The sequence below is a fragment of the Coregonus lavaretus genome, assembly GCF_964263955.1.
Source record: "Coregonus lavaretus genome assembly, chromosome: 11".
NCBI lineage: Eukaryota > Metazoa > Chordata > Actinopteri > Salmoniformes > Salmonidae > Coregonus > Coregonus lavaretus.
In genome coordinates, this window is record NC_139998.1 from 18,578,325 (window position 1) to 18,593,910 (window position 15,586).

At 43.8% G+C, this 15,586-nt stretch overlaps 1 protein-coding gene across 1 annotated transcript in view; it reads right to left on the reverse strand.

Moving 5' to 3' along the window:
* The window catches only part of LOC311137399 (protein MTSS 2-like), a gene marked incomplete at both ends in the record, with an annotated part of 42,181 nt that overhangs the window by 994 nt on the left and 25,601 nt on the right, over positions 1–15,586 (reverse strand). The window contains 10 exons of the mRNA XM_084171866.1: positions 77–245; positions 650–823; positions 1,259–1,414; positions 1,626–1,700; positions 3,196–3,426; positions 3,761–3,868; positions 6,115–6,272; positions 8,775–8,849; positions 8,959–9,050; positions 9,163–9,247. Of these exons, the coding sequence (XP_084027992.1) occupies positions 77–245; positions 650–823; positions 1,259–1,414; positions 1,626–1,700; positions 3,196–3,426; positions 3,761–3,868; positions 6,115–6,272; positions 8,775–8,849; positions 8,959–9,050; positions 9,163–9,247 (1,323 nt within the window). The remainder of the gene's footprint in view (positions 1–76; positions 246–649; positions 824–1,258; positions 1,415–1,625; positions 1,701–3,195; positions 3,427–3,760; positions 3,869–6,114; positions 6,273–8,774; positions 8,850–8,958; positions 9,051–9,162; positions 9,248–15,586) is intronic.

Below are 15,586 nucleotides of genomic sequence, written 5' to 3' on the forward strand. Positions count from 1 at the left end.
TCCTATTGGATTTTCTATACAATTTCAGGTACTACTGTTTGAAGGGATACATGTGGTGTTCATCAGAGTATGTTACCCTGTGAGGGGATGGTGTCCTCTGAGCAGGATGGTGTGTTGGTCTGGGTGCTGTAGCCACTGGAGTACTGCAGAGATTCCCGGCTATTCTTCTGCTGCTCTATACTGAGACCTCGGGTCAGCACCATGGCTAGTGTACTGGCTGCTGGGGACATGGCCTCACCGCCGTGCTGCACACACACACACACACACACACACACACACACACACACACACACACACACACACACACAAAGGCGCACATGGTCACACACAGAGAGAGAGAGAGAGAAAACAGAGAGAGAGAGAAAACAGAGAGAGAGAGAATGAGAAAGAAAGAGAAGAGAGAGAGAGAGAGAGAGAGAGAGAGAGAGAGAGAGAGAGAGAGAGAGAGAGAGAGAGAGAGAGAGAGAGAGAGAGAGAGAGAGAGAGAGAGAGAGAGAGAGAGAGAGAGAGAGAGAGAGAGAGAGAGAGAGAAGAGAGAGGAGACTCACATTACCATACAATAGTAGTGGCAAACATTAAAATCCACATCTCAACAACTCATGCTGATTGTTGAGTACTGTTACTGTCTCCAATGTGTGCTCATCATTACCTTGGCTGCTATGGTAGCTTGGGCCAGCCTGGACCTATGAGTGTCTGGGTGCATCCCAGAGAACCCTTTAGGACTGGAAGGAACCTCCTGCTCCCTCATCCTGTCCAATGACTCTCTCCTTTGCTGCAGAGTGGTAGCCAATGAGGGCTCGTAGGTACTTGTTTTAGACCAATCCTGTGGCAGTATTATTGAGGCAATGAGGAAATTAACTAAACAATGTACCCTTGGATTGGACATGTCTATCATTCAGCAGTTCAGAAGTTTTTTCCATTGTGGTACAATGGAAACAGTATGGGGGTCCATGAAGAGGTTACATTCTAATAGCAGGGTCCCAGATCTGTTTGTGCTGTCTACACAATAGATCTGAGACCAGGCTAAAATGCTGAGCCCTAAGCATGAACATTCTATAACAATGAGTTTAGCAAAGTCCGCTCAGCTTAGCAAATCTTTGGCATGAGAGATTTGAAAGCTGAGTTTGACAACAGAATGGATAGAGAGATCATGAAGTTATTATGCATCATGAGTTATGCAAATGAGTTGTTAAAGCCAATGAAAAAGCAGTTAGGCAAATAAAAGATTAAAAAGGAAAAGCAGCAAATTAAAACAAACCTTCCAGCTAGGACCCTTTGAGATGGGTGAGGGGTTTTTTGATCCAGGATAGCGGTTAAATGTGGGGGACCCAGGAAGTATGACAGAGAGAGGCCTGATGGAGCCAGTGTGTGAGAGAGCGGGGCGGAAGGTACCAAAGGATGAGCCAGAGCCAAACTGCGGAATGGACAGACATATCTGAGTCAGCATGTTCATTACATACTATAGCAAGATCCCTCTGGGCCTCTTAAGCCATAGATATGTCACAGTTTGTGTGTGTGTGTGTGTGTGTGTGTGTGTGTGTGTGTGTGTGTGTGTGTGTGTGTGTGTGTGTATGTGTGTGTGTGTGTGTGTGTGTGTGTGTGTGTGCGTGCGTGCATGTACTAACCGCAGTGGGAGAGTTGCATTCACTGACAGATTGGCAGGTTTCTGATGCCTCAGAGGAGGCTGAGCTGGTGGACTTCTGTAGATGGAATAAAAGATGGAGTGAGAGAAAAGGAGAAAGGAGATGAAGAGAGAAGAGGAGTGAGAAAGATGGAGAGAGATAAGAGGAGTGAGAAAGATGGAGAGAGAAGAGGAGTGAGAAAGATGGAGAGAGAGAAGAGGAGTGAGAAAGATGGAGAGAGAAGAGGAGTGAGAAAGATGGTGAGAGAGAAGAGGAGTGAGAAAGATGGAGAGAGAGAAGAGGAGTGAGAAAGATGGCAAGAGAAGAGAAGTGGGAGAGACGGAGAGAGAAGAGGAGTGAGAAAGATGGAGAGAGAGAAGAGGAGTGAGAAAGATGGAGAGAGAGAAGAGGAGTGAGAAAGATGGAGAGAGAGAAGAGGAGTGAGAAAGATGGCAAGAGAAGAGAAGTGGGAGAGACGGAGAGAGAAGAGGAGTGAGAAAGATGGAGAGAGAGAGAAGAGAAGTGGGAGAGACGGAGAGAGAAGAGAAGTGGGAGAGACAGAGAGAGAAGAGAAGTGGGAGAGACGGAGAGAGAAGAGAAGTGGGAGAGACGGAGAGAGAAGAGAAGTGGGAGAGACGGAGAGAGAGAAGAGGAGTGAGAAAGATGGAGAGAGAGAGAAGAGGAGTGAGAAAGATGGAGAGAGAGAAGAGAAGTGGGAGAGACGGAGAGAGGGTGAAATAGATAAAGAGAGGGACAAGAAGTGAGTGAGATTGAGAAAAGAGGAAGAGAGTGAGAGGGAAGGAAAATAAGACATGGGGAAAGAATATAACTTCAGGAACTATTTACACTTCTATAACAAACCATCACACAATATTGCTATTTTGCTATGGAACATTGCATCAGTTTCCCTCCCTGATGCCCATTCTATTTTCGGAGTAATTCTAACATCCGTCGGCCACAATAATTCATAGTATATCAAGGAGGAAAACTCTAGCATCATCTTACAGGCTTGATGGTATAAGCAATAACAAATACCAGCCAAAAACAGGATTCTCCTCCTCATGGGTCTGACAAGACTCACGTTACCAGACCTGGGTTCAAATACTATTTAGGGTATTTCAATTACTTTCAAAGACATTTAGAAGTAAGTATTTACACATTTTTTACTTGAAAAGACAAGTAGTTGAATGTTGGAATGTATTTGGAAATCCACTTGGAAAGTATTTGAAAATAGCCAAATACACTGATTAAAATATACTCCCTCCCATGCATTTAACCCACGCATTTGAAAATAGTATTTGAAATAAGTATTTGAAAATACTTTCAAATAGTAGGATGTTTCTAGGAAATTATTTGAAAATACTTTTAAATACTTCAAATAGAAGTATTAGATTTGGGCCATATTATTTTAATACTGAAATACACAGAACATACATATTGAAATAACAAATAATCACACATGTAGTTGAACACAGGTCTGCACATTACCATACTCCCAAGTCTCAATAATCAAGAGCGTGACGGAGAACCTGGAGTGGAGGCTAGAGTCTGACTGACTCAGAGGTGTGTCTACCTGGCTGGTGATGTCAGAGGGCATGGGTGAGGGGGGCTTGGAGTGGGTGTTGGCATCCTGAGAGATGAACCCTGAATCATGGGAGGAGACGCTACTGAGACGATGGGCACCAACAGTTGGCATCTGGAGGATACTGCACATACTGCTCTTCCTGGAGGCAGCACTGCTGGGGGAGGAGGGAGGGGTCTGGTAGGACCAACTGTAGTCTGAACCCTTCAGGTCCCCGATCACCTGGAGAGAGAGAGGAGAGAATTTGCACAAGCAATACCTGTGGTCGGCTCGCGGCTCGCGGGTCGGAAACGTTTGAATTAAATCAAGATAATATTTTTTGTACAAACCCAGGAGCTTGTTGTGTTGAAATTTGTTGCGAATTCCATTATGTGAACAGTGAGGCAGACATAGCCTTACACTCAGTGCATTCACTGTTTGACAATTTGCTAGGATTATGTGTGTGTGTGTGTGTGTGTGTTTGTGTGTATGTGTTACTGGTTGAGCATGTGTGCTTGCAAGACTGATTTATTGAATAAGGAAAGTTGTGTGCTTTTGTGTGCATGTTGGAGATTACCTGCTCACTAGCCGGGGGCAGTTTGTGAGGGTCTTCAGTGAGCACAGTGAGGTCATCAACAATGGCCTGCAGGTGAGTGATCTCTCCCAGCATGGCTATCTCTCCATTCTGAAGAGGAGCAACAACAAGACCTTTCGCTCAGCAACACACAAAGACACAGCATGTGCATTATTTAAGACTAACTGAAATAACTGAAATACTAACTAAAATAACTGAAAGACTAACTGAAATAACTGAAAGACTAAGTGAAATAACTGTGACAAACAAACAACTTTAACATGAAAGTTAAGACCACCAAACAACTCCACTGTGGACAGAAGGATGCAGTTGCCCCTAGACTTTGATCTAAGTATGGTCAGTAAATGTTTTCCATAAAATGGTTAAGATTTGAGCTGGGTAAGCGGGTTCTAGATCTGTGCCTAAAGTAGAGTCCTACATTGGGTCAGATACCCACAGTTCCCTGTGGTTGACCTGCAAAAAAATCAGCTGGTGGGTGGAATGAAAACATTCTTTCAACCAGTGGTCGGCTGGCGTTTCAGAACAATTATATTGCGGGTCAGAAACGTTTGAATTAAATCAGGATAATATTTTCTGTACAAACTCAGGAGCTTGTTGTGTTGAAATGTGTTGCGAATCCCATTATGTGAGCAGTGAGGCAGACATGGCCTAGGCTACCAGCCACGCAGTGAGAGAGTGGAGCAGGGAACTGTCCATTATTTGTGTGGTGCTGAAACATTCCTAATTTGTCCACGTGCAGATCTTATGTTCCCTTCTGCCACGCGACAATAAGTTGCCAAGTTTATTTTCCCTGACTCCTAGCTCACGCAAAAATGGCTAACGTAACAGGAGAAATAGAAAGAAAGGTTATGATGGTGGTTTACCCCACTGTAGAAACAGTTTGGAAGGATTTTGGAGTCATTGTGGACAAGGAGGACAACAACCCGGTAGATGGATACTCAGCCTGCAAAAGTGCAAGCAGCAGGTATTTGTTGATGATAATTCATAAATGATCAGTTAATTATTACATTCTGTAAATTCAGGCTTTCGTTCATTTAGACCATACACAGGCCGTGTAAAGTTTAAACCTGTGTGGCTGGTAAAAGTTTGAGAAGCCAATAGCCTGCTAAATAAATGTATTTTTGCAGCCTGTAGCCTATTCGATTCTGGGAATTGTTTATTTAAGTCTCAATTGAACTATTTGATTATCTAAACAATATTGAATGTAAAAGTATTGTTTTGTTATATCGGTATAGGCTTTATTAGGTCAACAGAATGTTAGTTAGAGGGCTCTTTTTCGAAGCGATTTGAGTTGTCAATGTGCCGCATCGCATTGTGACAATAAGAAGATAGGCCTATTATTCTTATTAATTCATGGCATGGTTTCCGTTTATCCAAATGTAGACATGCAGACAAATTAATTAATGCAGGGATTGGGCATAGCCTAATAGCCTACTACTCATAAAAACAATGAAATAAATTGATGTTATTTGGCGGGTCACGAATTGGCTCTCTGAACAATTCTATGCGGGTGGCTCATCTTGCCGAGAAAAATGTAATTCACATTTTTTTAAATCTTCAAGTTATGGAATTGGAATTGAATTGGAATTAGACTGATTTGACTTTTTGAATTGGAATTGAATTGGAATTGTAAAACATTTAATCTTTGGTATTGAATTGGAATTCAATATTTTTTCCATTTGCCAGTTAATGGAATTAATGCACATAGTATAAGAAATGTACTGTAGGATTTGATTTTATTCATTTCAACCTGTATTCCTATATTTCCAGTACAGCTAGGCTGTCTGAACAGTGACATGATCAGCATGAAAGCCTGAGGGCACTGAATTAGAATAGGAATATTTGGAATTGTTGGGGATATTATTGAATTGGGAATTGAATTCTTGGAATTTACCTAACATTGGAATTCAGAGGAATTGAATTATCTCTGAATTTAAAGACTGCCCTGGAATTTGAATTGAATTAAATGAAATTAACAGGGAGAGAGAATATAATTTAATTTGTGGAATTGACCTCAACCCTGCCGTGCAGGACTCTAGCCTAAAGCCAAGGCAACGTCTCCCAGGAGCCCACCCCACCCTGGTATCTCAGCAATCCTCCTCTGTCACCACCATACGCTGATCTACAGTCAGGCAGGTTTTTCCCACATACTGGTTAAGGTTAAGATTTAGGGAGGGTAGTCTTATCCTGGATCTGTGACCCAGCGCCCACCCCAGCCAAGTCTATCATCATCCCTCCTCTCTCACAATCACAGACTGATCTAAAGTAAGTGAAGTTTTTCCCTATAATAGCAAAGGATTTGGATTTGGATAGGCTGAACCTAGATCTGTGCTCACCACCACAGGCTTCAACAGGTTGATGAAGAAGCAGTAGCGCCCCCTCTCCTCTAGGAGGGCCCGGCGCACCGCCTGCTTCTCGGTCTCCCCCATCAGCAGGTAGAGGTCACTGACGTCCTGCATGGCACTGTCCAGCTGGGGACGCAGGTTCCCCCGGCCTGGGGAGGAGGAGAGGAGGGGGAGGGGGGAAAGAGAGAAGAGTACATAGAGGAGGGAAGATAAAAGAGGAAGGTGAGAGAAGGGGTGAGGGGCAGGGGATAGCGGAGGGAGGGGTCAATAGTGAGAGAAGGAGGAACAGGGTACATGGGGATGAGGGGCATTGGGTAAGATGGTTAGAGGATGAGGATGAAATGAGAGAGGAGGAGGAGAACAAAGAGTGATGATTAGAACCCTCTGCTAGGTTTGGGCCTGCAGGTGTGCCGTAGGACAGACCACCATTGACAAACGACACTGCACTGAAATGATACGCGTCAATGAGAATGGGACGAAACTACAGCACATATCTTAAATGAGATTAGGAACAACAACTCTGCAGGTAGGCTACTGGGTTAGTGTGTTGGGCCAGTAAGCAAAAGGTTGCTGGTTCAAATACCCGAGCGGACAAGGTGAAAAATCTGTCGGTGTCCTTGAGCAAGGCACTTAACCCTCATTTGCTCCATGGGTGCCGCACTACTATGGCTGACCCTGTAAAACAACACTGTATCTATCTGTGGTATGTGACCAAAAAAAAACACATAATATGGATGGAGTTCCTGAAATGGACATGGTTAACTAGCACAGGTAAATACAACACTGATGACATATTCAGCTGCCAAGTATAAGACGGCCTTATTGTTGAGGAAAACTAATTCAAGGAATCAGGCAGAATCCTTTTATCAGTAATCGGTTTATTTGAGCAATTGCAAGGAAAATCCCTCTCTCAGGATGAACCCGGAGAGAATCTAGTTAATTTACAAATGACACAGTCGCTATATACTTCAGCTACACAAAGAGCTATACCCCCTTCTAGGGGGAGGCAAGCTAAGAAAATAGATAGGGGGTAATTGGCTCCACTTCCTTAGAAAAATATTACAAATGAGAACAGGTTCTAACCAGTTCTCATAGCCTATATGTCTAAGATAGAGGAGTGATAGGATCTTTAAAGCCTAACCAGAGGAAACTAGATTTTCGCCTGGCTTTTAGTGCCCTATAGATAATGAGCTAGTAATAATTCACTCCTCTGTCTGGTATGTAAAGAGGTTACTGAACAACTGTGGAAAATTACAAGTGACCGTGGAAAATTACCAGTGACTAGTACCATTCAACTCAAGAGACTGTAACCAAACCATTTTGCACCCACATTATGAAACATGGTGACATGATGACCAAGAGGTGTATGAAGAGGAGGCAGTGTTGGGGAAGCTAAAATATAGTTTACCAAGCTACTAATTAATTCACACTGGAAGAAGTTAAGCTACACTAAAGCTACCCTTAAGAAACATATAGTTTACTTAACTAAAGTTACTTTGAAAAAGTAGTTCACTACATCCAAACTACTTAGTGATTAATCATATGTAAATCTGAAACATCATAGACTACAAATTGCAAGAGCAGATCACTCTGGACTGGAGTCAGATTTAGCCTATTAAAAACAAAAACTCAACTTCAAGTGAGAATTTGGCAGATCTGATGTAAAAAAAATAAAGGAAATTCTGGGCTACTTCTCCCAGATTTCTACGTAGTGTGTAGTTCCAGTAGTTACCTACACCGCTACATGGCAAAAAAGTAATTAACGACTGAAAACACTACCTTGATTTGAATGTAGTTGAAAGCACAGTTACTGCAAAATGCAAAATGTAGTTAAATTACTAGTTGAACTACATATAGTTCACTACTCCCCAACACAGAGGAGGGATATGTTAAAAGTGATAGGAGACACCAGTATCAGACAGACACAACACTCCAGGTGAGATGGTCAGACACAATGACGTGATGATGCAGGACACACACAGAAACACACACACACAACGGATAATAACTATAAAATTATCATGAAATGCCTCATGCAATGCATATTAGCATGTGGGGAGAGCATAGCACTCATACCTAGAAGCTCTACAGCAGGGGAATAGGCCAGTGAGGAGGCAGAGGAGTAGACAGATAGGTAGCATTGGTGGAAAGAGGGGGGGGGGGGGGGGGGGAGCATAGACAGAAAGCCCAATATTAGAGTTAGCACTGTCATAGTTATAGGAATGGAGATAGATACACATAAACCTCATATTTCCTTTACCTCCAAACTCACCAAACCTTTTGAATGATAGCCTTAAATTCTGATTTACCCCTCATTTGAAACCCATGACAATGCATTTCTCATTCAGGGCACTAGGTGGTGGTATCTCCCAGTTAGGTGATAATAATAATAAATAATAATAATATGCCATTTAGCAGACGCTTTTATCCAAAGCGACTTACAGTCGTGCGTGCATACATTTTTTTGTGTATGGGTGGTCCCGGGGATCGAACCCACTACCTTGGCGTTACAAGCGCCGTGCTCTACCAGCTGAGCTACAGAGGACCACAGATTTTGATGGTAACAGAGTTTTTAACAGTAGCCAATCAGTAACCAATTGTTTTTAGCAGTAGCCAATCAGATCATGTCACAGGATGCGGTTAGATGTTACCTTTCCTGGCCTTCTTCTGGAGCTTCATGGTGTCTGAGGACTTCCTCTTGATCTCCTGGCGAGACCGCTTGTATTCTGATGAGGAGAGAAGGAGACGTCACTCTGGAATTAAGTGTCATTTGTTGATTGACTTGATCAATCAATCAAATTCAATATATATAGCCCTTTTAACATCAACCATCACCTTTGGCGTGGTCTTTGTCCAGCAGGTTAGCTGTCTTTTTCCATTCCTCTATCCTGTCCTGGAGGGGAGTGACTAGGCCTTCCATAAGAGCACTGGGGAGGAGAGGAAAGAATAGGGAGAGTAAGCACAGGACTTGTAGCACCATTAGCAATGCACAGAGATGAAGGGAGAGGAATCAGGCAGGGTTGAAGGTGGACCACTTACTTGGTGAAGTGGCGTAGTTTAGTCTCGATGCTGCGGTGTCTCATGCACATCCTGGTCAGAGCTGAACCTATGTCCCTGGTGGCACCTGGAGAGAGGGAGAGATGGGTTTACAGAACCACTGGGGGGCAGCATTGCATATCACAACAAGGGACACCAGTCAGCTCAGCTAGCAGTTATTTTCTCCAACCAAAATCTTAAAGGAAAATGTCAAAAGTAATCAATCCAACACAACAGCCCATTCAACCTCAACATAATATTGCATCTACTACCCTGGTCTGGACACCAACTACACCAATGAAATGTAATTGCATTCAGTGATTTACCCACCCCACCCCACAGCCCAGGAAATCACAGCTTGTCTGATTTGCTGTACTACTTTTCCTCTCTGGTCAAGCGTAATTAAAATGGGGTGTTAAGCCTTAAAGCCCAGGCTGGCCCCAAGCTACATGCTCCACCGGCTACAGGCTGCATCCAGGGCTCATTCTTAGGGAACTCCAGTAATATCGGCCAGGATTGATCCTGCTCTAATCCACTAGGCCACAGAAGCCTAATCGGGGGATGGTCAGGAGGGTCTCACACTACCACACACACACACACACACACACACACACACACATACACATGTGCATGAGCGCACACCGGCATACATACACACACACACACACACAAATACACAAACACACACCAAAACAACACCAGCCTGACGAGGACTACCCCAGATGCTTGTGTTTGCGTGTATGTGCGGGCACATGCGTGTGTGTTAGTCTGTGTGTGTAGACAGGTGGTGTGATTTACATACCCCCTCTATCCTGAAGGAAAAAGGTGGGTACCCTGTAAGGGGATATCCCTCTATTCTTCCCTGGCCTGCTCTGCCTTTCCTGTTCTCTCTGTGTTTCCTAAACACCATTCTTACAGGGGAGCGAGGAAAGACCGGCTTGAACCTCTGTCCATGAAGAAGGCTCAATCTACCAAGCCTGGGCCTGCACACAGTTAAGCCCTTTTCACACTATTGTGCCAACCCGAACTGTGCTGGCTCCAGCAACTATGGTAGATGCGAAGCCAGGACAGTGCAGGACAGCTAAGCTCGGATCAGTAGAGTGAAAAAGATTTTAGAGGGAGAAGAGAGAGAGAAAACTGCTGATCTAACTGGATCAAATCAAACATTGTCTGACTGAGGAATACTGAAGATTAGGGTTGTAGCAATTCACCGATATGCATCGGTCCCTGGTTCAAATGTTTAAGATATGAGTGCATCGTTCTGCGGGACCCCAAACTCAATTCAAATGTAGCACGATCGGTCAGGAAATAAATATATTCCAAATTATTTTTTGTCAAATTACTTTCTTTCTACGTTCTGTAAATAGTACCTCTTATCTTTTGTGACAATTGCGTCCTCACCTTCAGTGTCAAACTAAAATAAGCATGTAATTGTGTTGACAATCATTGATCTACAAGTCATTTTTCATGCCGAACAGTATCAGTAGCCTAGTCAAACTGCACACTGTACGCAGTTTCGCACGCTGACCAACGAGAGGTAGGTCTATTCCTAATCTGGCACATATGCGCGTCACCTTCAGCATTCAAATGATTGTCAAGTGGATTGCGCAATATTAAACTTTATGTTAACCAATGTATTTTGCTAGGCTATTTTCATAAAATGTGCTGTTGAATAAAAGTAGCCGAAGCTACCACCGGAGACACAACTCTCATCTGGCTATAGGTAGGCTACATGGTGATCGGGGATCACATTCTATTTTATTTTGATTGTTCAGGTTCACCATCAGCAATCGTTTTGGTAGTTTTGCTTGAAACAATCAGTATATATGGTCATTTGTAGATATACAGGGTAAAGTAGATAATTTCATAACAAGGACAGCAATCGCTTTTGCTACTCGCACTGCATGGTCAAAGCAGAGAAGAAGAGAAGCTTATTCCAACCCTGTCAAAACTTCCAAACAGTCTAAACCATTAGATTATGAGACGGGGGTGAAATCCAAAATTGTACTGCATATTCATTGGCTATTGCACATTTTTAAAGATAAATATTGATACATTACTAGCTCTAACACTTTTAATCTGCAAAAATAACAAATTCATTAGTGGGTGATGGTGATTTCAGATCAAAAGTAGTTTCCCTTATGGTTTAGCTTAGGAGCCTACATACATACACACAGTCAGCTCAGACAGATCCAGCTCAGAGAGGCCCAGTACATCGAATCGTATCGCATCGAATCGATTCGTTCCTCTAATCAAAACGAATTGTTTCAAACTAAAACCTATCGTTCCTGTATCATATCTAGATACGTATCGAATCATTTTGAAAGGAAAATATGCACATCCCTACTGAAGATGGATGCATACAATGAAGAGTTCCATTTATATACCCAGAGACTAAACTAATTCCCTGCTGAAACTCATCATAAGACAAAGCACCTTTCACAACACATACAGTAGCTAGTATTCCCTTCACTATTGGCTTCAATGCTCTGGGGATTACATCAAAAGCATTCCACCTCACAGAACTCCATCTACCAGAGGCATCAGGGGCTTCCAGCCAGATGCTGGATGGCTTTGGGGGATGGATGGATCCACTGACAACCATGTGTGGATGGGATGATGTGTGGTGAGAGTTTTGTCATGTTGTCATATAGCTGTATTTCCTTTCCAAGTGACTGAAATGGGTACAGGTAAGAGGTCAGAGGTTAGCCAGCTGAATCCCACCCACTATGATAACGCAGGAAGTAATATAGGGAACAGAGACCATGGGAAGATCTCAATTGCTATACGTCTCGCGTCCTTTCTCTCCTCATCTCCTTCTCAAAACTCATTGAATGAGAAAGCCAGAGATCCCTCCCCTCTGACCTCCTCCGAAGGGTTTTGAGAAGGAGTTGAGAAGAGAGGATCAATGTTCCCTCTCATTTTCTGCGTCACTGAGCAAATTTCAGGTCTGATGAGCACAAACTTGAACGTTGTGAAAATTCTGTGCAACTTCCGGCGGCGCGTTTACTGTGAACACTGAGGCTGTACCAACTTTAAGTTAGTTTTAACAGTGGTCAAGTAGGCTACTGTGGCTATTTGATCATAATGTAGGCCTACCAGAGTGGCCTACCATCAAAAATTGAGGAAATGCATCCCATAACATTTTCACATGGAAATAGCTGTTCTATCGTTCAGCCTACAGTAGCAGCCAATGTGTGGTGTTCAAAGTAGGTCTATATTCCAGACTTTTGAAAAAAAACATGCAGAGCTTGACATTAACCTGTTTATCCACTTGTCCTTCAGACAAGGAGGTGACTGAAAATGTTGTTGTGTTGTTTGATGCAAGAAACCACTTTACAAAATAAAATGCATAATTATTCCCATACTTTTATTACAGAGAATCAGACAAGTTATGCTACCCTCTGCCTATTGGCGCCTTAGCTTATTCAAGCCTGTCTCAAAATACAACACTGCCCCTTTAAGACAAAAAAAAAGCTCTTTACCTGATTCACTTTTCAAAGTCTAGAAATGCACAAGTTTTGTGCTCTTGCAGGAAGCAATCACTCCCCCATTGCTGACTACAAATTATCTATAACTGGGCTAATAACTCACTAACTAGCAAAGGATATGAACAAATGTGCACGTGGATACATGCAGCTCTCACTTTGATCTCAAAACAAGCGCATTTACTCACGCCCGCTAATGCTGTAAAAACAGTCCAGGTCAAAGTGAATGGCACAGATCCATATATGGCAATGGTCTATTTACATATAGGCCTACTGCAGCTCTGATTGGTTATGGCGCACCGGTCTGTGTAGAGTACGGGCTGAGTCTTGCCTGTCAATGCAATAGAATCCTACTCCGATGCGTTCTGCCTACAACAAAATCTCTTGCATAGTTTGTTTCGCATACTAAGTCTTGCATAGTTTGTTTTGTTTCGGTATGTTGCATTGAAAGTGGCTAATATTGCGTTGATTCGATCACAATTCCCACAGTAAAGGGAAACGTTGATAGTGTTAACTAAAGGGGAAAACTCTAGAAAGTTGAGTGAAGTTCAATCTCGTGCTTCTCTGCGTGGGCTGATATTTCTTCTGCGCGGCAGTCCTAGAGAGCTGTACCCGCAGCTTAGAGGGAACATTGGAAAGGACACCAGGAGTATGCAATAAAGATTCTCCCCATGTGGGGCCCTTAACCCCCCATCTGTCTTTCCTTCTCCTGAAACAGGTCATCTGTCACCCACAGTGTGTTTGTGATGTGATTTGTAACACAACAGCCCTCTCTCTCTGTATGTCATTCATTTTGCATGCATAAAAATCTCACTGAAACAATGGATTGGAGACTCTTCTCTCCATTTAGTCTCTTCTCTTCACAACTCTTGATCAATTGAACAGTTAATTGAAGGCTGTTTGGCCTTCAAATCAATGTGAATATGCCTGTATAACATACAGTTGAAGTCAGAAGTTTACATACACCTTTGCCAAATACATTTAAACTCAGTTTTTCACAATTCCTGACATTTAATCCTAGTAAAGATTCCATGTCTTAGGTCAGTTAGGATCACCAATTTATTTTAAGAATGTGAAATGTCAGAATAATAGTAGAGAGAATGATTTATTTCAGCTTTTATTTCTTTCATCACATTTCCAGTGGGTCAGAAGTTTACATACACTCAATTAGTATTTGGTAGCATTGCCTTTAAATTGTTTAACTTGGGTCAAACGTGTCGGGTAGCCTTCCACAAGCTTCCCACAATAAGTTGGGTGAATTTTGGCCCATTCCTCCTGACAGAGTTGGTGTAACTGAGTCAGGTTTGTAGGCCTCCTTGTTCGCACACACTTTTTCAGTTCTGCCCACAAATGTTCTATAGGATTGAGGAAGGGCTTTGTGATGGTCACTCCAATACCTTGAGCAGGAACGGGCCGGACTGGCGACACGCACCACTGGCTTGGTGCGAGGAGCAGGAACAGGCCGGGCCGGACTGGCGACACGCACCACTGGCTTGGTGCGAGGAGCAGGAACAGGCCGGGCCGGGCTGGCGAGGCGGACTGGAGGTCTGGAGCGGAGAGCTGGCACAACCCGCCCTGGCTGAATGCCTACTTCCGCACAGTATGTGTGAGGTATCAGCACAGGCCGCACTGGGCTGTGCACGCGCACTGGCGATACAGTTCGTAGAACTGGCGCAGGATATGCAGGACCGAGGAGGCGTACTGGAGACCAGGAGCGTTGAGCCGGCACACCCCGTCCTGGCTGGATGCCCATCTTCGCACGGCACGTGCGTGGTGCAAGCACAGGACGTACAGGACTGTGCCGGCGCACTGGCGACACAGTACGTAGCTCCGCATAACCCGGAGCCTGCCCAGTCATACGCTTCCTCGCGTGAGTACGGGGAGTTGGCTCTGCTCTGACACTAGGCTCCGCCATCCACCCCGTGTGCCCCCCCCCCCCCCCAATTTTTTCTTGGGGCTGCTTCTCGGGCTTCCTCCTCGACCGGCCTCCTCCGTGTTGCCGTTGCACCTCTCCTGCCTGGGCATCTACCTTAGCCCATGGTCCTCTCCCCGCAAATATCTCTTCCCATGACCACAAACTGCCCACCTGTGACATGGCTATTCGCTCCGCCTGGGCACGCTGCTTGGTCCTTGTGTGGTGGGATCTTCTGTCACGTTCGTTGAATGACGGGTCAGACCAAGGCGCAGCGTGATATACGTACATGTTTATTAACTTATAAACACAACGACAAAACAACAACCGAAACGTGAAGTCCAAGGTAGAACACACAACATACCTTACAAGGAACAAGATCCCACAACTAGACAGTGCCAATAGGCTGCCTAAGTATTGTCCCCAATCAGAGACAACGAGCGACAGCTGCCTCTGATTGGGAACCACACCGGCCAACATAGAACTATACATACTAGATCACCAACATAGAAAATACAACATAGAACATTCACACCCTTCACGTTCATCTCTAGGAGACAGAATGCGTCTCCTTCCTGAGCGGTATGACGGCTTCATGGTCCCATGGTGTTTATACTTGCGTACTATTGTTTGTACAGATGAACGTGGTACCTTCAGGCTTTTGGAAATTGCTCCCAAGGATGAACCAGACTTGTGGAAGTCTACCATTTTCTTTCTGAGGTCTTTGCTGATTTCTTTTGATTATCCCATGTCAAGCAAAGAGGCACTGAGTTTGAAGGTAGGCCTTGAAATACATCCACAGATACACCTCCAATTGACTCAAATTATGTCAATTAGCCTATCAGAAGCTTCTAAAGCCATGACATAATTTTCTGGAAATTTCCAAGCTGTTTAAAGGCACAGTCAACTTAGTGTATGTAAACTTCTGACCCACTGGAATTGTGATACAGTGAATTAAAAGTGAAATAATCTGTCTGTAAACAATTGTTGGAAAAATGACTTGTGTCATGCACAAAGTAGATGTCCT